The sequence below is a fragment of the Ictalurus punctatus genome, chromosome 17, assembly GCF_001660625.3.
Source record: "Ictalurus punctatus breed USDA103 chromosome 17, Coco_2.0, whole genome shotgun sequence".
NCBI lineage: Eukaryota > Metazoa > Chordata > Actinopteri > Siluriformes > Ictaluridae > Ictalurus > Ictalurus punctatus.
Window position 1 is genome coordinate 6229922 of NC_030432.2, and position 24196 is coordinate 6254117.

At 36.3% G+C, this 24196-nt stretch overlaps 2 protein-coding genes across 2 annotated transcripts; both read left to right on the forward strand.

Annotated features, from left to right (window-relative positions):
• Positions 1 to 586: 586 nt before the first annotated feature.
• On the forward strand, positions 587 to 7773 carry LOC108278366 (A disintegrin and metalloproteinase with thrombospondin motifs 8). Its single transcript, XM_017491703.3, has 9 exons — positions 587 to 1623; positions 2568 to 2807; positions 3233 to 3365; positions 3454 to 3621; positions 4256 to 4554; positions 4895 to 5081; positions 5357 to 5529; positions 5669 to 5844; positions 5959 to 7773. The coding sequence occupies exons 1-9, from the start codon at positions 907 to 909 to the stop codon at positions 6680 to 6682; spliced, it is 2817 nt and encodes a 938-aa protein (XP_017347192.2). The 5' UTR covers positions 587 to 906; the 3' UTR covers positions 6683 to 7773.
• A 5481-nt stretch (positions 7774 to 13254) lies between these two features.
• On the forward strand, positions 13255 to 23001 carry si:ch211-213d14.1 (POU class 2 homeobox associating-factor 2). Its single transcript, XM_053687390.1, has 5 exons — positions 13255 to 13518; positions 14745 to 14845; positions 20400 to 20436; positions 21297 to 21598; positions 22062 to 23001. Exons 1-5 carry the CDS (start codon positions 13509 to 13511, stop codon positions 22419 to 22421), a joined length of 810 nt encoding a protein of 269 aa, XP_053543365.1. The 5' UTR covers positions 13255 to 13508; the 3' UTR covers positions 22422 to 23001.
• Positions 23002 to 24196: the final 1195 nt, after the last annotated feature.

The following is a 24196-nucleotide window of genomic DNA, read 5'->3' on the forward strand; positions in this document are numbered from 1 at the left end:
AGGCTTTACAATCTTTACAAAATCACCCAAAGCGCATCGAGCTCCAAGTGATGGAGAAAATTGCGCTCTAAATCTCTATACCGCCTCCTTGTGGATGTGCGAGTTCATTACACATCTATACACTTAACTTGATGATCCAGCTCCTAAATGCGCTAAATCACACAGTCATCTGTAAGAATTGATAAAGATTGCCCTTCACAATCTATGAGTCATTTCATCTACACATATAGTCGACAGTTGGCGCACACACTGAATTTATTAACCTGTTGGCCTGTTATGCAGATAACTAGGCTATTTGTAGATAATTAACACCATCAATTGATCTCAGGTGACAGAACATGAAGCTCTATGACAGCAAGACGACAGTTAAGATAAAGAAATCTAAATAGGCTTATAGGAAATAATATATTTACCGTCTAAGCTGTGGCTTTAAAGAATGACTTTTAAAGAACTACCAAGTTCATAACAGCTCGTCTTGGAGACAGGAGCTGTGCAGGACCCGAGGAACAGACTCGGGTTTTATATTGGGCCAGAGATGTGAGTGGGAGGAGAGACCACTTCAGAGATTAAATATAGCCTGTTATACTTCTGTTTTTTTTTCTCAGCAGAGTTCGACAGTATAAAGAGCGTCTCTGTGGTGGACACAGATGTACTAAAGCGCGGAGCTGAGAGAGAGAGAGAGAGAGAGAGAGAGAGAGAGAGAGAGTGTCCTGTGGACTATGCCACTAGAAATATACAGTACCGTAGATCTTCGCTGATGAAAGCACAAGCGGGATAATTAGACCAAGGCTGTGCGCAAATCCTCAACGCGGGACAGCGGCGAGTCGCAGCGGGTATAACGCGCCGGACAAAACGCGGCATCACGCTCAGCATAAAGTGCGTCTAAATCTCTGCCTATCGGATAAAATGTGCCCGTGGTATTATATTGTACTTTTAGCTGCGTGTGTATTCAGTGGGAGAGTTTCGGAGGGGTTTGAAGCAGAAGAGATCGTGCCTATCCGTTTAACGGGACGCACCGGGAGACGCGTAACGAAGAGAAGCGAAGATCATCCGAGTTTTATACTCAGGGCTTTCGGGCGCAATTTCACACTGAATCTACAACCGGACACCAGCTTCATATCCCCGTTACTGAAAGCGTATCATATCCGAGCGAAGGATTTATCCGCAGCACAGAGACAGGTGTCAGTCTTCGACCTAACAGATGTGAACATGGGTGAAACCGCAACAGCTGGATCACAACTGCGAGGCTGCTTCTTTACAGGAACTGTTGACTTTAATGATGAGTCAGTGGTGTCAGTCAGTCTCTGTCACGGCATTGTGGGATCGTTCTTTTCGGACGGAGACGAGTACCAGATCAAGCCCAAGCGCTTTGGCACGGGAACGAACGAGAGCGCAACTGACCAGCCGCATGTCATCACAAGACAGCAACTGACCAAAAGACTTCGAGACGCAAGTCAGTGGCTTGCTGGGACACATGGGGAAAGTTCCCGGAGGTCAGGTAAACACAGCAGGGATAGCTCAGGGTCTTCCAGACGCAGGCGCTTTGTCTCCGTGCCGAGATTTATCGAGACTCTGGTGGTGGCGGACGCTTCAGTGTCGAGTTTCTACGGAGAAGACACCAAGGCGAGTGGACAGACACATGAGCAGATATGAATCAATTATTTCAGAGATCATTTCATAACTCATTTTAAAACAAAACAAAACAAAACAAAAAACAAACAAAAAAAACAACACAATTGTACACGCGTGCTGCGCGATTACATACCTAGTGCTGGATTACACCTGAAGTCAGTGGACGAAATGATCATAATGATGCTCGAGACGGCAGTTTAGAGGAATTTTTCTACACAGTAAATAAATGAAAATGCGTGTTTATAGTGTTTATGTAAATCCAAACGAACACCAAGGGTTAATTAAACACTATGATATCTTAACTGTTAAAACATTTTCCAAAATAACACATTCTATAAAAAAACATCACTTTCTGCCCAAATCAACTCCTTTTTTTTGACCTTTTACTGCTGAAAGGAAAATAAATTGATACTGAATTATTATAATTTTTTTTATATAGGCTAAACTAAGTGAAGTTTATAATGAAACATATGTCCTTTGTATTTACCTGAGATTATTAAACTACTGCCCCCCCCCCTCCTCCCCAGAAAATGTTATGATAATCCCAGAAGGGCACAAATCATTCATGTCCTTAGTGAGTTTTGCAGATTATATGCAGAAGTGTAAATGCATGCACCATCTGGATAGAGGAAACACATAATGTAGATTCAGGGTTAGGCTCACTGGACTGGCAGTCAATTAGCTCCATTTTCTTAAGAAAAAATTCACATGCACTAGCCAACTCTGTATTGTGCAGTTTCCAGCTATGCGAAAGGTCTTTAGAAATAAACCTAAAGTGTATTATTAATGTAGCTAAATGGCAATTTAATCTGTAGATGACCTAACTTGATGTGCTTGTGCTAAGGTATAACATATAGCTCAAAAGCACATCTTTTTAAATAAACAAGTTTGGCAGTCATGATTAACACTGAGCTTTATTTTCTTCTTTCTAACAGCACTATGTCTTGACCTTGGTGTCCGTGGCTGCTCAGATTTACAAGCATCCCAGCATTAAAAACTCACTGAACATGGTGGTAGTGAAGTTGCTGATAGTGGAAGATGAGGAGGTTGGACCATCTGTCTCCAGTAATGGAGGCTTGGCACTTCGTAATTTCTGTTCTTGGCAGCAGCAATTCAACCCATCCAGCCAGAGGCATCCTGAGCATTACGACACTGCCCTGCTATTCACTAGAGAGGTGAAAAAAAACGAAACTAGATCTAACTGTTTTAAATCTAGACAGTGCTTTTTACTGGTTAGTGGTACACGCTTGCTACTGTGCTGGCCCTCTGTAAGGTGTAGTCATATGAATTTGATTAACAAGCTGTGTCCTGTCCAGCTAAGATCCAGTTTATGTGTGGCTAGGTCTTATGTTGGGAAATGGCTGGAAAAGATTCCAGGCATGTTGTTAGGAGTCTGTTCATATACCACACTGTTAAACTTTGTCACTTGATAAGTTTGTTGTCTGCCAGAAACATATATATATATATATATATATATATATATATATATATATATATATATATATATATATATATATATATACACACACACACACATATATATACCATTATGAAAAGAAGCTGATTTAAAACATAAAGCTGTTCATTTTGTTCTTACAAGGACATTTGTGGCCATCAGAGCTGTGACACACTTGGCATTGCTGATGTGGGGACCATGTGTGACCCTAAAAGGAGTTGTTCAGTTATTGAAGACAACGGACTACAGGCGGCGTTCACAATAGCTCATGAATTAGGTGTGCCTATACTTAAAAGTGTACTAACAGACTTAATGTCTTTACATTCACATAAGTGTGCATCCATTAATTAATATTTTCTGTCTAGGCCATGTGATGAGTATGCCTCATGATGACTCGAAGAACTGTGAGAGGTATTTTGGAAATCTGCCCACGCATCATGTTATGGCTCCAGTATATACAAGCTTTATAAAGAAGTCCCCCTGGTCCCCCTGCAGTGCATTCTACATCACAGAGTTCTTTGACAATGGCCACGGTATGTACCTAATTATATAGTTATTCACTGTAGGCAGACTTTAATACCTAACATCAATATACAATAACATTTAAAAGCAGTACGTGTTAAAATATATTAAGGCACTATCTTGAATAGGATTTTAGTTTACACAGCTGTGCTGCTGAATCTGACTGAACTGACAAGTATTTAAAAAAGAAACAAGTTTATAATCAGCATAGAAGCAAAAGCCAACATCATCTTGGCTATATAGAAAAAGAGAGCAATAGGAGCCGAAAACTGAACTTTGTAGGACATCATATTGCCCTTTTTCTCTGAGGGATCGTAATGGAAACAGGAAGTTTAATCTCTTAAAAGAATATTTTGCTGTTCACAGAATAGAAGCATAGACAAAGTAAATGTCTCTGTAGTACTGAGGTCATTTTTAAAATAAATTATTTACTTCCCTCCTACTTTACTGTAGAGTTTGAGGTGGGCGATCTTCTCCCATGTGACTCTTGCTCTCATTTGGATTGCTCTTCTTAGCTCACTTGTCCAGATGTGCATTCCTGCAGGTCTCCCTAAACGTCAGCAAAGGGAGCCAGACATTCCTACTATTACACAATATGTGTCTCTCTAGATTTATGGAGCTCTCTTCCTCAATGCTTATTAACAGGAGACTGCTTACTGGATGCCCCTGAGAAGATTTTGCCCTTGCCCACTGAGTTGCCTGGTGTGATTTATAGCCTGGACCACCAATGCCAGCAGACCTTTGGAGAGAATTTCTCACACTGTCAGAATGTTTCTGCTGGTGAGGTGTGCAGCCAGCTGTGGTGCCAGGAGGAAGGCCAGTCTGTGTGTACCACCAGAAATGGGAGTTTACCCTGGGCAGATGGCACAGATTGTGCCCCCAACAGGAAGTGCCTGGATGGTGTTTGTATTTCTTCTGAGGAGGTAATGGAACCAGGTAACAAGGTAAATAATGTTACATAATAATAATAATAATAATAATAATAATAATAATAATAATAATAATAATAATGTGAAGCATCTTTAGCATCTTTTCAAATAGTTCTTCTTCTTCTCTTCTTCTTCTTCTTCTTATATATTATTATTAAATAGCCCGTCATGAGGTTCTTATATATGTGTTGGTATAGTAATTATTCGTCTATATTTTTATCGCTTAAAACTTAAAGAATATCAAGTAAGTGACAAGAACTTTGTTGAACTTGGTGCTTCAAGTCCACATTTGAAATTAAGCAGTTCACAATATGACTGTGTTATTCTGAGTTTCTCTGGCTGTATGTGGCTGCAGGAGGTGGTGGATGGTGGATGGGGAGAATGGGGTGTGTGGAAGCCTTGCTCTCGCTCCTGTGGTGGAGGAGTAATGTTCTCGTACAGAGAGTGTGACCAGCCAGTTCCTCAGAACCGAGGAAAATACTGCGAGGGACAGAGAGTTCAGTATCGCTCCTGCAATACACAGGCCTGTGAAACCAGTCATGGTATGTTACACGCTACACTCTGCTGAGCAGTATTTCCATATTCAGGTCTTCAAATGTCAGATTTCCATTGATAAGGTGTGGATACTCTCACACTCAGCAAATTACCAAGCTGTTCATGAGGTTATAAATGGTGTTTTAGAAAAGAATGAGAAGAATGCAATGCACCTTTGAAGGACAGTTTGGAAACTCTGATAGAAATAGCTAGTGTTGGCTTGCATAGTTTTGTTCTGAATAACAGGTTTCTTATTTTAATGTCAAATGGTGGTTAATTACAGGGAAAAGCTTCCGTGAAGAACAGTGTGAGAAGTATAACAATCCCAATCATTTTGATATTCGTGGAAATGTCAAGCAGTGGATACCAAAATATGCTGGTGTATCACCACGGGACAGATGTAAACTCTTTTGTAGAGCAAGAGGCAGCAGTGAATTCAGAGTGTTTGAAGCCAAGGTAAATACAGAGCCCTGACTTCATTTTGATAATGAAGAGATCTGAAATTCATGCTTATTTTTAAATTAATTAATGACTTCATTGTTTTAAGGTCAAAGCCTTGGTAAAAGTTCTAATTACAAGTACTTATTAACTACAGGTCATTGATGGAACAGCATGCAGTCCAGATTCTACGTCAATCTGTGTCCAAGGCCAGTGCATTAAAGCTGGCTGTGACCTCCAGATTGGCTCCAATAAGAAGCTTGACAAGTGTGGTGTGTGTGGTGGGAATGGTCTTAGCTGCAGGAAGATATCAGGTTCATATAATGAAGTCATGTAAGACCACTCACCTTAATGCTATACCATAGTTACTGCTATGGTCACTGTTATAATAAGTCATTGTTATAATAAGCTATTGTGAATGACTAATTTAATCTCTTCTATTTTCAGCCAGGGGTACAGTGATATTGTAACAATCCCAATAGGGGCCACCAACATTGACATCAAGCAGCGGAGCCTCAAGGGCAAAAAACATGATGGGAACTACCTAGCTATCAAAAGAGAAAATGGTGAGTATATACTGAATGGCAACTTCTCTGTGTCCACTGTCGAACAGGACATTCCAGCTAATGGGGCTGTGCTCAAGTACAGTGGCTCAGCGACCATCTTAGAACGAATTCAAAGCTTTCGCCAACTCAAGGAAGCCATCACCATCCAACTCCTGTCCACCACTGGAGAGACAGCCCCAGCAAAGATCAAATATACATTCTTTATCCCTAAAGGCATCCCTTTCAGTAAAACAAAAGAAGGAAAGACATCTGTTCATCCTTTTGGTGTTCCACAGTGGGTAGTGGGAGAGTGGTCAGAGTGTTCCAAAAGCTGTGGATCAGGATGGTCTCGGAGAACAGTGGAATGCCAGGATAATGCTGGCATTTACTATAACCACTGTGACCAAGACCTCAGACCTGCAGACATCAGGCCATGTGCAGATCTTCCATGTCCCATGTGGCAAATAGGCCCATGGTCTTCGTGTTCCCGAACATGCGGTCATGGGGAACGCCAACGCAATGTGGACTGTGTTGATTTCACTGGGAAGGTTGTTGACAAAGAGAAGTGTGATTCTTCCAAGCAACCCAGGCCAGTATTTGGAGAGTGTATGTACCAGGAGTGTTAAACACACCTAAGCAGACTTTAACATTAGACCTGTCCTGAAGGCCACAAGTCCAGCATGGTTTGGTGATTCCCCTCATCATTAATTCATTAATTCGTCCCATTATTTTAATGCCAAGTTTAGTAGGTTTGTAAAAGCTGGTAAAGCACCAAACTGTGCTGGACTCCTCCAGCCATCTGGGATCTAGTATTTGACAGAAAAATTACAACTATTACTAACCTCCTTGACAGGGCTTTGAAGCAAAGCAGTAGAAGCTTAGTTTTAGGATGAAGAACTAAATCAGTCCAAACAACATGCCTTTGGCCTGTTTGAATGAAGTGCTGTTTCCAACATATATTTAAAACCACTATTTCTTTATTTCCAGTAGAGATCTACCTCAAGTGGATATAATATTTTAATCAGCATCCTCTGGTTGTTTTCACATACAGTGATTCTCTAAATCAATACAGACTGAATAAATCAGTATCCGGGCATTTCAATCTTGGGATACATATTCAGTAACTTATTTTTTTGGTAGGTCTGATTGTTATTTATGTCATATAACAGTAATAGCTCACCTACAACTAGTCAAATTAATGACAGTTGAATACATTTCTTATTTTACTGTTGCAAAGTCATTATGGTATTCACTTTACAGGTTTTGTCCAAAGCTAGTAGAATTGTTTTAATTTGTTCTGAGAATTAGTGAAATGATGTAGAGTACTTTAATGTGACAGAGTCAGTATGGCTTTCCCACTTTTTCCTCTAGTAATTTAAGCTAAGAAATAGTTTAGTCATGTTTGTGACATGCATTTACCGTACATCTATATTACCCGAGGTGATACGAGCATGATTTACTAATTTTTTAAAATTGTTCAGAGCCTTCAACCATTTCTGCATTGTCTCATTATGTAAACTTTATATGAGCATTCCAGTTGTGTATATTACATGTATCAAACATATCGAAAAACAGTAATGTGTATTATCCCTTCAGTGAAGGTCCATGCTATTTTATTATTTCATAACATCTTCATAGAGTTATTTATTATTATTATTATATTTAAAGTTTCTATATTTTAAATGGACATAAAATAAAAAGAAAATTTCTTGCGGTGCTCTCTGGATTTTCTCATCAGTAATGTAAATGAATTAAAATGACAAAATTGTGATTTCAAAAAAATTTTTGGTAGACATACACTATATGGCCAAAGGTTTGTGGACACCTGGCCTTCACAGCCATATGTGGGCCTTCCAAAAATTGTTACAACAAAGCTGGAAGCACAGTATTGTATAGGATTGCTTTGTATGCTGTAGCATTACAATTTCCCTTAACTGAACTAAGAGCGCCAAATATGCTCCATGAGCTCCATGAAGACATGGTTTGCCAAGGTTGCTGTGAAAGAACTAGGGTGGCCTGACCTCAACTCCACAGAACACCTTTGGGGTGAATTGGAACTGTGACTCCACCCCAGGCCTCCTCACCTGACAGCACTAATGCTCTTGAGGGTGAATGAGCAACTCCCCACAACCATGCTCCAAAATCTAGTGGAAAGCCTTCCCAGAAGAATGGAGGTTATTATAACAGCAAAGAGGACTTAAATCTGAAATCTGATGTTTCAAAAGCACATATGAGTGTGATGGTCAGGTGATGTCAAGTGATGAAGTCTATAATCACAGCATTGTATCATGTTTTTATGGCATGTATCTGTCATTATAATGTCAGTTTAATCAAACTTTTAACTTCTTTCTTGCTTGTAAAGGGCTTCCAGTGAAAATCCAATGTAAACCATGTCAACCAAATTTAAAAAAAGAATTCAAAATCCATCATTCTCGAGAGCTAGTAAAGCTGGTGTAGATTTACATGATGGTTAAAATAGAAGCGTTTGATACAGACAGTGTAACTTTTTTTTTTTTTTTTAGCATAAATTGGCCTCGTTTGTAACTGATTGTGTTTTTTTTTTCAGTGCCCTGTCATCATTCCTCTCCTTGCACTTTCTAAAACAAAGTTACACCCACATAGGCCTATGTGAAGCTTTTAGTAAACTAGAATAAGAAATGGAAAAATCTCCTGCCTCTGAGGAAACACATAGCTGAGAAGCAGCTGTTGTTCATCCTGCAGTGGGCTAAACATTTGGCTCTCAGTGAGGTGCATCTGTAACACTACTTATATAACCTAAAATTTAAATTTTACATGTTGTGTTTCTTTTCATTTTATAGCAATATATATTTTTTAAACACAACACAGAAATGCTTTCAAATCTGCACACTGAACCAACAGACACATTCAGTGATAGTTCACATTAAAGATTCAGTATTCATGACAGCAAAGTATGCCCAAGATCCAGTGACTTTCTAGGAGATATCGTATCTCAAGATTCAAGATTCAAGATTTGTCACATACACAGATATATACAGTATAAAACATGCAGTGAAATAAGAAAAGAAAAAAGAAAAGCTCTATCTTCGTCTACAGTTTACACACAAAGTCCGTATGCAGATCTATGTATGCTAATATACAGTTTTTGGCCCCGTCTAATAACCTATTTAACTGCAATGAACTTAATTTTCTCTACTGGTGTGTATGTAAATCTCTCACTCAGTGCTGCTGGGTTTAATTATATAATCTTGGTCCCTGTTTCCATCCTTTGCCACAGAAACACATGTTTTGCCTGGTGTCCTGCGACCAGTACAGTAATGAGAAACATGCCTTATTAAAACAGCAGGGCTACTCTTAATTACCAGCTGAAATGGAGGCTCATGCATTATGCTGTACTTTTAAGCTTAGGCCTGACATTTATAAAATTCTGCTTCACTCACTGCAATGTTCCATTATTTCGTTCTATATACTGTGGGGTTTGAGGTACCTCAGTGAAAAATGAACATTGTGACATTTACTGTCAGGAATGGTGGCATTTACTTTTTCCTCTTCTGATGCCTGAGAAATTGCAGTGCCAGCAATTTATTGTATGTGAGGGTACTGGAGAACTCACTAGTTAAACTAGTATTTAATTACTTTTGTCATCATTTTATTATATATGATTATCATTTTATCTGACTTTACATGACCTAAGTTTCGATCATTTATACAGTACTGTGCAAAAGTTTTAGGCACCCTATTTTTTTTTTTAGTTCAAACTTGGTTATAGATTTTTTATTTTATGACTTCTACATTACTGAGTCAGTACAAAAAACATTTTAGATTCCCAAATATTAGTTTTCTAGTAGAAAATTAAATATTACAGAAAAATGTTTGTATGTCATTAAAGAATGCGGTATATTACGTAAGAAACACTTTTCAGACAAAAAACATAATGAAGGCTTCTGGATTTTGCTGCAGAAATAAGAAGCAAGTGCGACAGTTAAAGTCTCCAGATGAACCGTGTCTGGTTCTGCAAGACTCTCAATAAAACTTACAGCTCATTTCCTTATAAAACTGCACTAATTCTACCAGAGACTACTATTTTTATTTTTATTGTAATTTTTTTTGTCACACCACATATTGACTTTGTTTCATTTACTACTGTTTATTGTTCTTTATTCCTCTCCACAGTATTTCTTTGCATGTGCCTAAAACTTTTGCACAGTACTGTGTGTGTGTGTGTGTGTGTGTGTGTGTGTGTGTGTGTGTGTGTGTGTGTATAATTGTATATGCATATATGCATGGGTCCTAGATACCATTTCCTCAAAGATATAAGATTAACTCATTATATGATAATTGGCATTTGACAGAAATGTTTGGCATGATCCTATAAATTTAGCATATCCCTACTTATGGCCATTTTTATACAAGACTAAAACTTAGGAATAGTGACAAGTGAAAATGATGCTTCTCTGATTTTGAAGCTTCCTAACAATGCTTCATGTAATTTTATCTTCCTCTTTTTGACAGAACACTGACCTGTGAACACTAACCTATTTAGAAGCACAAACCTTCATGGGTAGTCAAGGCAATGAGATACAAGTAGGACAGGATCTAATCGGTGATGATACTGAGCCTACTCCTAATGAAACATTTCAGTATGTGTTGTAAAACAACTCTGAGGTTTGAGGGTCAGTATTAGCACCACTGGCTTTCCTTACAACTTTATTCATCTAAAATAATAATAATAATAATAAACTTTATTTTATATGGAACAAAATTGCATTCATTATATTTGCTGCAGATTTTGCATAAAATTGGGTTGGAGGAGGAGCAAACTGCTCCATCTAGCTCAAAATATATGGTATTTGTTCTTTCAGATTTAAGGATATCGAGGTTTATGTGTGGATTCAGGTGTAGAAAATTCTGCTGATCATGGATTAGTGTAAAATGTAAAATATGTGCAGGAACTTTTCTAACTCTAAATCCTGTGTGAAGTTCTCCCCAACCATTGTTTATATAACACTCTCACTCAGAAGAGGCAGGGCTGTCTCATTCATGTTTAACATCAGGATTATCCCCCATCCCCTCAAGCAAGCTGTTCAGTGATGTAATGAGGATCATGATGAATAGATGACTAAGAGCACACTGAGTAAGTGTGAATAGGCCTTGTGCCTAGAGTTCCTGGAGAAAACTTTAGTTCCACTGGGACCCTGACCAGGATAAAAGGACTTACTGAAGAAAAGGAATAAATGAATGAATAGGATAGTTGGCACACATTTAAATATGCACCCACTTGCAAATATAACTGAAATGCCTCAGTGCCACACTTTAAGGACATCTGTAAGAAGTATCAGTGGAGGTTTATTAAATAGTATTTTTTTTTAAATACATTTACAAATGTATTTCTCAGATACATGCTCAGCTTTTCCTGTAGCACTGAGATGTCTTGAATTGACGTCAGTCTTCAAGTTGATGACATTTTTACAGAAAGATTCCCTTTTTTGGATGAAGTCAGAAGAACAAGGAAAGTAAGGGAGTGAGAGTGTAACCCGATGATTCCATGTACTTAGCTAGAGGGATATTTCCCCTCTAAAAGGAGTGGAATGTGTACTGGCTGTTCCCTGTTGATAACAAGACAAGTGAGACAAGGGGAGGTGATCATACTGTAATTCATAATTTGTCTTTTCCTGAGCTGTCTCCAAACTCCCATGAGACCAGACTAGCTATTTTTCCAGTTCATCTCTGTATTTCCATGACCCCCAACTTGCACTTTATTGGGCTAAATGGATTATACAAATTACTAGATAGTGTTCCTGTTTATTGCTGTATTTTCAAAAATGATAAGAAGGTACTCATGACTTCCAGACATCCAAGACATGGTTACCAAAAAAATTCTACTTTATTGGAGTGGTTTCACAATGCTGATTATATATAAACCGGAAGTACAGGAAGTAAGGGTGACTTTAAAGTGTTATTCTACAGTCCTCACCTAGAGGGCAGCACAGCGCTGTGTAGAATCTAAAAGCTCTTACTCTGTTACTGAAAGTAAATAATTAAATAAAATAACAATAATATTGTTAATATCTAACAGTTTGGCGAGAAGCCAACATATTAATTCTGCACTAAAAGGAGGGAAGGAATTTACTAACTGACATTTACCCTGAAGTGACAACAGGTTAGAACATTTACATATTTTTTTTCCTTACATCAAGGGCACTTGGCAGATGCTCTTACCCAGAGCAACTTACATTTATCCCATTTATACATCTGAGGGCTTTGTTCAATGGCCCAACAGTGGCAACTTGGTGGTACTGGGCTTTGAACTCACTACATTCTGAGCAGTAAACCAACACCTTAACCACTGAACCACCACTGCCACAAGACAGGAGCAACCTTGAAAATTTTTTAGACTCACCTAATCCTTTTGACACATGGCATGTTACCACCTTCAGGTCAGATTTATGAATGATACAAGACAGTTTCCCATGTTGTTTCTAATCAATTTCTCAATGATTTATAATGCAATGTAATGTATCATGTAATGTTTCACATTGTGCCAAGCTTAGTGTGCAGTAAATTGGTACCAATTAAAGTGATCCAATATTCAATTGCACTGTACATACAATATCATATTATTGAAAAAGATAAAGTATTTTGGAAAAGAGATAGACATGTTATATAAATGGGCTTTGGACTTAGATGTTTAGAAATTCAAATACTATTTTAAGTATACTATTTAATTTCCATACCAATCCACCAAATACCACGGCTTTTTAAAAATCAATATGCCTAATTTTATTAATTTTATACATTTAAACCACATATTTATCGTAGAGATAAAAAAAAGAAAAAAAAGAAGCCCAACAGATACACAGCCAGAACAAAAACAAACTTCACAAAGAGAAAAAAATTTACAAAGTGGATGAGTTTACAGTGAATGAATATACAGTTTAAACTAACTAACAGCCCAAAATAGACATTACAACACAATAAGATTACAAAATTATATTTTGCTTTGGTAATTCTTTGTATTTATATTATGATAAAAAAAAATTCTGTTTTCATACCACTGGTATAGTGCTATGTTCCGACTTCTGTAGTACATTTATGCTGAATTTTTGGTACATGGTACTCAATCAATATAATTATAAAATACCCAACAAATGGCAAAAAGGCACCTAAGTAGGGTTTGCCAGTGATGTTGCCTTGCTTTCAGTGTCCTCTCCTCTTTAATCTAGAACATAGATGCAAATACTGGAAAAACGTCCTGCCATTTATTTGCATTTAAACAAATTGGTGATGGTCATTTCAAAAGCTGCCTACTCATTCAGCTTTGATGGAAAAGTAGCATTTAGGTTTAGTTAAGATCTGCTGTCTATGGTACAATGATCAAATTCTGTTCAAGGTTTGAAGTAGACACTGCCATTTTGCTGGAATAGTGACTTGGCCTTCCAAATACTTTCGACGCAAGCAAACGTGATCTACAACATGGAAGCTGGTAAGCTGAATAACCTACAATAATACTTGTTAGTGAGCTAAAACTATATTTCTACTTGGGAGTTCAAGACACTGTGTTTTGAATCAGTCTATAGATGAGTTTTGTTAATTGGTCCATATTATAGTACTGAAACTATATCTCTTACATAGTACTGTCCTCACAATTGTACTTCCTTGGTCTTTATTATTTCACAGTATTAGACTGCCATTTTGAAGATTCTAAAGTTTACAAAGATCATATAGCTGTCAAAAGCTAATCTAGAGCTCTGAAAACAATGCATAATTTTAATCAATTTAATCAAGAACTTTAATCAGTTTGTCACTAAGGCAGAGGAGGCACTGAAACCCATCATACTCTTTGCAGATCATTCATAAATCTGTGGTCTTTTACATAATACTACTATGCTTTTTGCATGCAATTTCTCAGAGCATTTTAAATTGCAAATATGGCATCTGTTAACAGGGATATCTGCTACCCAGGAATGTTATTTCATGTGAGTAATAATACAAACTTAGAGAATCTAAAATAGAAAAATAAATGTAAAAATTATATATAGTAAATATAGTTAATAACTCATCCCACCAGCGTATCTGTTCTTTTACTTGTCCTTAAATGTTCCTCAGATGGTGCATGTTTTGAGGTATTTATGAGTCATCTATGATATTACATAGTCCTAGATTTAATTTGGGCCTATTTTGCACTGATCAAAACTTGCCTAAAGTTCCTAACTGTGACAGATAAACCCCTGCAGGCACAGTATCCATACTACTATCAGAATGTTATCTTAGAAATCTCAAGCCAACGCATGCCTATGATTCACATATGAATCATCAACGGATATGATTTTCAGGACAGCAATTCATGAACCGTTGTTCAGCATTTTTTTTTTTTAAATGCCAGCATTCATTTTTAATTTTATTATTTTATTTTATTTATTATGCAGTTTCATTTCTTTTAGTTTTGGATGCCACAATTATAAATCTTTAATTCTGGGGAAAAGGCTTTTTTAAAGACTTTTTAAATTAGTTTTTTTAAATGAGCAACATATATGAGTATTTTGAGGCAAAATCTAAATAATTATCTATTGATTTTTGGGATAAAGCCTGAAATGCAATGGGAGACCTATTTGCTACTTAATTATTTATGACGAATTCACCTTTTTGTCACATAATGTGTACTTTAATGTGCAAAGGCATTTAGTGTTGTGATATCTTTGCTTTTCCTAGAGTATTCCAAGCGAGTGTATCAGGGAGTCAGAGTCAAGCATACTGTGAAGGATCTGCTGGCTGAAAAGAGATCACGACAAACCAGTGGGCCACGTTATGCTGTAAGTTCAACATCTAATATGTCTGGACATTAAGCTAAACTGAAATTCAGTCTGCATCACTGTTCCCATGGACTTTCTTCTTTATTGCATGCAAACAGTCAGTTAAAACAGTTGGTATGGCTATCTAGTAACATTATGCATGGCTTTGCACTTTTATTTGCACACAGGATTGTCATTGTATTTTAATGATTCCTGAGTCTTTGGCCTTAGGTATATGCCTTTTTCAGTCTGGCTCTTTTCTCCATCCCGTGTGGTAATGTAAAGCCCATCAGCAAATACCAAAACATAAGCAATAAGTAGCTAAAAGGAACACGGCAATCACATGTGCATTCACAATGAAGGCAGCAACAATAACCAACAATGGAAATGGTCACGAACACCATGCCACAGCAAGTTAAGCTGCCGTTTTGGTCTGTGGTCTGCCTATGCAAAGTCAAAATCTCGCACACCTGCCCAGTAATATTGTTCATCCTGCAGACCACAGACAAGTCTGCCATTGTTGTCCCAGACAGACTAGAATACTGCTTTTAGACATCTTGCTGCACTAGCAACGCCAGCCTTTCATGGTTAAGTCCTCACTATTGTTTCACAGGGGAGCCGCTTCTGTTTGCATTGCCATCTTAGCTTTGGATTCATTCACGCAGTATCAGAAAAGAAAGCACACAACATACAAGCACACAAAAAGCAGGTTACTTTATGCACAGCAGCACACGGCACGGCAGCACACGCATCGTGCATAGGCAAGAATAAATATCTGTCCACTGATTTTTTTTTATGTTAAAGGCACAAAATGTGGCCTGTAAGAAGGATTCTAGGTCACTGTTTCCTTAAATAAATAGCAATATCTAATGCAAAGTATTATATTTTAGTAGGTTTATGTAGTGTTGTTGAGGATCATCACTTAACAATTGGAAAAAATGCTCGTGAGACAAATTTGTTTTAGTTTAGATTTTGAGATATCACTGGTAATCTGTCAGTTAAATGTTTTGTATGTTATTTACTGATTAAAATGCATTCATCACTTTAATTTCTATACAAAAAACAGACACAAATGCAGCTGCAAGTATTTGTAAATATACACGTTTCATTGTGGTCATAGAAATAAAAAGAATGCCTAATAATGAATAAATAAATAAATATAAACTTTTAAGAGTAAATTGAGCATATCCAGGACAACACAAAAGTGGTTTGAGTTTCCGCTGGCTTTTATAAAGTCTGTGGCCTTTTAACTACAGGTATACACAAACATTCAAATCTAAACTTGACACACAGCAAAGGGAGGCACTTGCCACACTTGCTGTCTCAATATAATAGCAACAGTAGAAGAGTTAAATAGCCAGCTGTTTTAGAGTATAATCCCTGCTGAGCATGAGCTTAGGCTTTTCATAACTACGTACTATGAATTACTTTGAAAATGTAAAGAAATGGTCAAAAGATGCCTTGCCTTCAAAATTAATTAAATTAAATGTTTTCTACATTAAAAAAGAGCAGTAAATAGCATTAAACTGAACAAAATATTTAGTGGGACAACCCAATCTTTTTTAAAAAACAAAACAAAACAAAACATCAGTAATCCCAAGTACAATTTGTAAAGATTTATAAATAAATTGGCTGGTAAGTTTTTTTCTGACATCTTGTAGAATATGGCAATATGTTTTATGTAATATGTTACTTTCTTTACTGGCATACAAACATTTTCTTGTAATGTTTTATTGTGGTTGAAAGAGTGATGTTTGGAAATCTAAAAATGCAGACACCATCAAATAGTCATCTTTTACAAAATAAAAAAAGTATCAAAAAAAGAAATTGGGTGCCTAAGATGTTTGCACCGTACTGTATTCCAATTTATTTAGATACTTATGGTAAAAAAAAAAAAAAAAATGTAAAATAAAAAAAAAAATTTAATTAAATGAACATCTTCATAAAAAGAACCTTGGCAGAAGCATCTCAGTAAATTCAATTCAATTAGATTTTATTTATATAGTATGTTAAACAATGGACATTGTCACAAAGCAGATTTACAGAAATCGGGATATAAAACGTAAATTAAAATTTTAAATATATCTCTAATGAGTAAGCCAGAGGTGACAGTGGAAAAGAAAAAACTCCCTGAGAACACAAGAGGAAGAAACCTTGATTGGGAACAGACTCAAAGGAAGCCCATCCTCTTCTGGGTGAGAGTGGATAGTGTTATTATAAATAATTTGTCTTCTATAACTGTATACTATAGTCAAATAGTGTGTTCCTGTTAAGTGTGTTAACAGGAACTTGAATATGAGCATAATTAAAGTTTTAATGTTGAGTCTATCGTATCAAACTGAAGTTATCAACTCTTCACTGGTGGAGACTTGAGTGTTCTGTAAGCTGTTCTTAAAAGGAAAGAGGAAGAAAATCCACAGCCATCTTTAGGGCTTTCAATTCAATTGACATTGTCATTAAGCAGCTTTTCAGAGAATCTGGATGTAGATTTAAAACTCTGATGAGCAAACTGGTTGAACCAGAATCAAAAGGGAACCCATCATCTTCTGAGTAGCAGATATATATAGCTATATTTTGGAATTATAAATCATTACAGTATTCAGTTGTAGAAGAATAAATGCAAACAGTATTGTAGTGAAAGGATATTGAGTGTGAATTTGAGGCATAATCTTGAGACAGGCTTTGTGATTACAGCAGCAGGTTTATAGAAGGTACAAATTGACTGTATCCAAGTTAACTTGTCCAAGTATCCAAGATTATCCTCTGAACAGGGTTCAGGCTTGGACATAAATTGTTTTGGGGAACTGCAAATTTTTAGGGTATCCATGTGAGACCATGCACAGCAACAGAAAGTGAGTCACACGTGCAGAAAGCTCTGAGCATCAAGCATTAAATACTGCTCTGCTTAATTTAAAAAAAATAGAGCTGGTTAGTTTGTCAGCTCACTTCAGCTCTCCTCTGTGTTAGCAATGGCAAATGCCACCACTGTTCTGTTTGGAAAGCGTATTTGCATTTCATGGTTTTTTCCCCCTCTCACCACACTGGTATGTTGTATTGGCTGTTTGTGCTTCAAGGTATGTGTGCAATATGAACTACAGTATCTCGTGGACCATAGGCTACTGCACTGCACATATACTCAAGCACATCTATTTTGTGTTTATAGTTATTATTATTATAATAATAATTTTTTGCTCTGTTACTGCTCTCACATCTCTCAATTTTGCTTCTGTATATGGGCACCCATGGGAACTTCAGAACGGTGCATGTGCTAATGGTCCGCTTGAGGTGACCGGTGGAATACAAATCTTTTTATGTGTGATTAGTGAAAAAGGTATTATAGATCTCCAAAGAACGATCTGATGTAGTCAGAATTAACACAACCAAAACATAAATCACAGGCAAACTAGGACATGGAACAAGACTAGGAAGACACCAGGGTACTAAATAAGATTAAAGTTAACATCATCTCAGCATCTCCGGGTTTACATGTGGAAAATAAGAAAAAAAGTATTCAATGTAAGACAGTGTATTTGAACCCTGAGAAGATCTCACACACATATTTAAGTATTGCATATTAAAAACAAATGAGTAAGTACAAGCAAATTTTGTATTCTTAAAAATGCTGGATGTCATGGTCTACATGGAATGACTATGTTGGCATGAGGACACTAATCCTTTAATATTGATGGCACTTTGAGATGTAAAAACACCTTGCTGGTTTTTGCACCTCTGTTCTACTCAGAATGGCCTCAGGTGTTGATTTACACAGCATGTACAGGTTCTTTAAAAAGATTGACCAGTGTCTGATATCAACATGTGTCCAAAAGTCCTCATAGGGGATGTTCTTTTTTTTTTTTGTATAAAGCCTTATTGCTTTACATCTCAAGGGCCTGCCACTCATGTGAACTGTATGAATTGTATTGTGAAGACTGAGCCGGATATGTGGGCTGGGACAACCTCTGCTAAGTAAACACAAGGTAGAGAGGTTTATACTCACATGATTAAAAAAAATAAAAAATCTTTAGAGCCTCATAATTTAATAAATGTTCCAGTAACAGGAAGGGTCAGTGAATGTGCTTGTAATGTAACCTAGTAGAAGTAATAGACACCTGTCAAGGTCAAATCTAGAATTTATTTAAGGGTTCTTTAGTTGTCCCTCTGTAGGACCTATTAATCGTTCTATATAGAACATTACAACAAAGTGTTTCCCTATCAGAATGGGTTTCAAACTAAAATCATTTTATGAAGCTATAAACCCTAATATACAAAAAACCAAGAATACATAACATAAAACAGGACCACAGAATGATGCTTTGTTCAGCTATTACATCTAACATCTTTGAATCCAACCTACTCTTGACTTCCAGCTCATCACATTTTCTTCAAGTGCCTTTCAGGTGCAGAGCTTGCCTCTTTGCACAACAACATTTTCATACCCTGCCTTCAGAGATGCACTGAGCTGTAGATAGGCAACACGGCCAAATCTTGTGATGGGCAAATGACATTCAAATCCAGGCCTCAAAATTTGCTTGCCCTCCAGCCAGGGTTACGTTGATATAGACTCTTTCATGATTGTAATATGCAAATGATTGAGAACCTCCAGCGTATCAGTTTTGTCTGCTGTGCGCTGCTTCATCCACTTTTGACATGGTAACATGATTTCCATGTGGACTTTATATGTTTGCTTTTATAAGAGTTTTGTTTTGTGACTTTTATGTAATATCTACATCACAACCTGGATAACAAAACTAAGTGAAATAATTAAATGAGAGCTGTAAAGTGTGACATTTAATATATAATTCTTTAATCGAGAGCTGCCTATTTTCTAATGTATGGTAGGATGTATTAAGTGTTGAGGAAAAGACACAATAGCAAGTGCAGTTCATTCGAATAGTTTTCTATTCTGTTATTATTATTATTATTATTATTATTATTATTATTATTATTATTATTATACTTTTTTACAATTTGCAGATTAGTTAGCAAAAGTTGTCTAAATTATCTTTAAAAATGCATACAAATATTACAAAATATGTTATTTAAGACAAACTATAAAGAGGTAGAAAAGCGTGCCAAAGAAGAAGTGCAACTAATGGACACATTCAATTATTTAACTTTTTACCAGCATGTAAAATAATAATAGCTATTGAAACCACCATTCAAACTCAGTCTTATTCATATGTAGCAGACTGCTCCACCCAAAGCACACCAACGACAATTACTAGGTAAAAAGAGAATGCTTCTATTCTAAACTAAAGGAACCTGAATGCATTGAAATTTGTGCAAAACTAAACATATCAAGAGCACACTTGCAATATCCTAAACCACAAGACTAGACCATGTCCCCAAAAAATTATTAGCGGATGAGTATACCTAACTATAGCTTTACTTTTTACAGTCCCTAGTCTTCAAGATTACATGCCAGTTTCTCTCAGTAATGCAGAGATAGAGGTATATTTCAGTATAAATAAAGATACATAACCTACGTCCTTATCCGGCCATAAACATATGCCATACCATTTATATAAACCATTACATTTTGAGATTTAGCTCTCCCCTTCAACTCTGTTTCTAGGGGGTGTCTGCTCAGAGCCAACTCGTCCAAATGGCAGGTGAGATATATTTTTTTTAAACATTAAAAACACTATATATATATATATATATATATATATATATATATATATATATATATATATATATATATATATATATATACACACACATATATATATATATATATATATATATATATATATATATATATATATATATATATATATATATATATATATATATATATATATATTGTGCCTTGTTTAAGCATCCATTTGGTTTATAATTATCACTGATCATTTACAACTGAAAGTATAAAGAATCTTTAACAAGAACACACATGCTTATAATTTTAGTATACATTTATTTATTGACTTGACAAACTAGTTTGGCATACTAGTGCAGAAAGCAACAACTGTTCATTTAAATTAAAAAGAACGACAATAATTTTGGCTTGACACCAGAAGTTGCTTGCTATTCAGCCAAACAAGTACTGACCAGACAATTAAACACAGGGCTGTTTCTTGGCTAATGTTAAGGTTATCTTATTAATCCAGATAACATGGACAAAATTGTCAGATTTTGAACTGTCTCAATATAGTGTCCCTAGAGAGCAATCATATAAGATATATGTGATGCCCTAGTATAAGGTCTGCATGTCTGCACAGTGAATCACTGTCCACAACATGCAAAACAGTACAGTAGAACCAGGGAAGTTGTTCTTTCTTGGACTTACAATGAAATGAGTGCCATTATATTTCTATTATTATTATTGTTATAATTATTATTATTTGTTCTGTATTTTTTAACTTATGACAAGCATGTATATAGCTTTTCTAGACTGGCTGTCACTACTATTACAATAAATCACAGTTTACTTAACATGTGCAGCACTCATGTTCATTCACATTGTGTTCAGGTTCCCATCCACTACCAGGATACTACAGCATGAGAAGACCATTCTTTTCTGATGCTGAGTTTTGCTCTTCGAGCAAACAGTTCTCGACAGACATCTACTCTTCAGCACTGACAGGGAAGTCCTTCTCTTGTGACACTATGCCCATGTCTACCTACTCATCCCTAATAGATAGTTACTACCCGGAGTCTTTCAGTGATTACCGCAGTGCTGCTCACTCTGGAGGAGGAAGTTCTATCTTCTCGTCCACTGCATTGGGCACTCGGCTTCCCCCTTTTCCTGGAGATACCTCTCACTTTATGCTGGTAAGGCTATTAATGAGGTGTGGATTTAATGTGTGGTGTGGATCTTATTTCTATGAATGGGCTACATTAAATTAATGATCATGGCAGCAATTTGTACAACAAAAATCCACAATATTTTAGCATAATCTGATTATGTTTCATTATTCCGTTCAGACTAAATATTTATATAGTGAAGTGTGTTTTTATTGTTATTCCTGTATATACCTTGTATACCTTGTAACAAAATGTTATTTCTCCAAGACCATTGTGCTAATTTCTAATCTACTATTTTCTCATTTATGCACACTTTTTATTTAATTCCATTTAAAACAACCTTTAATATGCTTGGCCTCCTTAAAACAAAGATATGTTATCAGCCTTGTACCACAGGCTGAACATCACGTTCCCATATAAGATAAATGCCATCCTCCACATCTGAGAATTAACACACAGCCAGGTATCTGAGTCTTGTTTGTGTGTGCAGAGGGATTCCTGGGAGCAGGCCGGGATGGAGCCTACAGAGGGGTTGTGTGGGAATGGTTTGGCTCCTGCATCAGTGGAGCCGTCCAGCCCCAGCCAGTACCGCTCGTCCTCCAGGAGCTCCAGCATGGGATCGTCGCAATTTTACTCTCTGCACACCCTGGATGATATGCCATATCATTCTTCCTTCCAACTGCCTTCCAGCTTCCCATGCCCAACATATAGTGAACATGTAGCTAAACTCCCAGCTCTGTCCACAGAGGACACTGAGAATGCCCCCTCTGCCCTGAATGACATGTTGCCATGGGTCAAAGAAGATGCCACTGGGGTTTGGTCACACTGTGAAATTAGGAGAACTTTCTGATGCAGAGCATTTGAATTGCAAACATGCCAAAGCTGGTTGAATATAGGAGAAACAAAGGACAGTCCATTTCAACTTTTAAAACACCAGGAGCTAAAGCTCATTTTTGGTGGATCAGTTCCAAATAAAAAAAACTTTAACACACATGAGTACACCATTGGATATTAAGGCATTTTTATTCAACAAAAACCAAACTCATTAGAAAGGGGAAATGGAACTCAAGAGGACGTCTTAGTAAGATGACGTTGAATAGAGAAGAGCCACAAGGCATTCCTTTTTAACTTTTAAATAATTGCATTTAATATAATTTTATATGTATATATTTCATTGATATATTGCTAATCTATTATTAAAATGACTAGATGGTACTGTAATGTATCTTTTAAAGCAAAAAGAGAAAAATAATTTAATGAAATACATGCCACCTGCTCCATAAAGTGATTTATTGCATGTTTTTATGCTTGTACGATTAAAAATATAATTTTTTAAATATGAGTCTACTTTCAAAAGAGATTAATCCAAGAGTTTGTGGTGATGTCATGACAAGAAAGTATACGTAATAAATAAACTGAAATAATTTGTTTTACTTGTATAGATCCTCTCCATTTTTGCCCTGTTTACCTTTATTGTATTACCTTTATTTTTCCATAAACATTTTCTTGGCCTCTTTGTTATTCTGAATGTTATCATACATTACAACTCTTAGGGTGGACTTACTGTAGGGAACTTTGCTGCTGTATAAAAGATTAGACAGATAACAGAGTAATATTGTCATGGAAACAAAGCACATAAATAAATCAGTCAATTGTCCAAGTTTTAAACATGGTGTGCCACAGGAAACCAAAAACTCTAACACTTGGCATTACTGAATTATCTATAGGGCAAGTCTGAATTTATAGAACATCTGATTTATTCTTTTGTGCAAAATGTATGGCCACATAATGGCATTTGTTGTATCGACTTCATAGTTAATAAATTCTTCATAAATTCTGATACTTTAGGGCTTTGCACAGAATAACAACTGTTACAATTGACAAAGATAGATAAGATTCATTAGGCTTCTGTATGTGAATTTGGCAGAAGTAATAGAATTTGCGATTTCTTTACTATACTACTTCATATTACTTCACTGTAAAACTGGTGAAAAAAAATTCATTTACCTCAAAAAATTGGAGGAAACTAATTACCTCAAAATTTTTAAGTTAACACATCAATTTATTTAAGCCAAATACACTTAAATATAACAGGTTTGAGTTAAATTTTTGTTATGTTTAAGTGTATTTGGCTTAAAGAAGTTGATTTATCAACTTAAAAAATTTGAGGTGATTAGTTTCTCAAATTTTTGGAGTTAAATGAACTTATCCGGTTTTACAGTGTTCATATCGGATTACTTCAGTAAACTAAATGGTTAAGTTGGTTATATTGGTTATATTGATAATGGGTTATATTGATTTGCTTTGTCTGAATAACATTAGTTAAATCACACAATTAAAGTGGAAAATGTACTCAGGTCTTTTTAATGGTTTAGATAAGTTGTTAGTTAAGAAAATTCCGAAAAATCTTTCAAGAATTTTCACGAAAAAAGAGAAAAATCATAAAGAGACTAGCAAAGTCCACTTTGTGCTGTAATCACGATCATGCTTTTGTGACTATGTTCTTTGCCCTGCTCCTGACCTGCTGATCACGTTTCAAACCACGTGGTGGCGACAGGGAGTGAAGAACCCATGCCGACCAGAAAATGCTTTTATACACAAAAAAATATTGTGTTGAATATTATT

Excerpts from the sequence above, each read along its gene's own strand:
- LOC108278366 (XM_017491703.3), top strand. The coding sequence starts at position 907 with ATGTGCCCGTGGTATTATATTGTACTTTTAGCTGCGTGTGTATTCAGT. Across the intron at positions 3,622-4,255 it reads GTTCTTTGACAATGGCCACG|GAGACTGCTTACTGGATGCC; the intron begins GTATGTACCTAA and ends GCTTATTAACAG. Across the intron at positions 4,555-4,894 it reads TAATGGAACCAGGTAACAAG|GAGGTGGTGGATGGTGGATG; the intron begins GTAAATAATGTT and ends ATGTGGCTGCAG.
- si:ch211-213d14.1 (XM_053687390.1), top strand. Across the intron at positions 14,846-20,399 it reads CCAGTGGGCCACGTTATGCT|GGGGTGTCTGCTCAGAGCCA; the intron begins GTAAGTTCAACA and ends CTCTGTTTCTAG. Across the intron at positions 20,437-21,296 it reads CCAACTCGTCCAAATGGCAG|GTTCCCATCCACTACCAGGA; the intron begins GTGAGATATATT and ends CATTGTGTTCAG.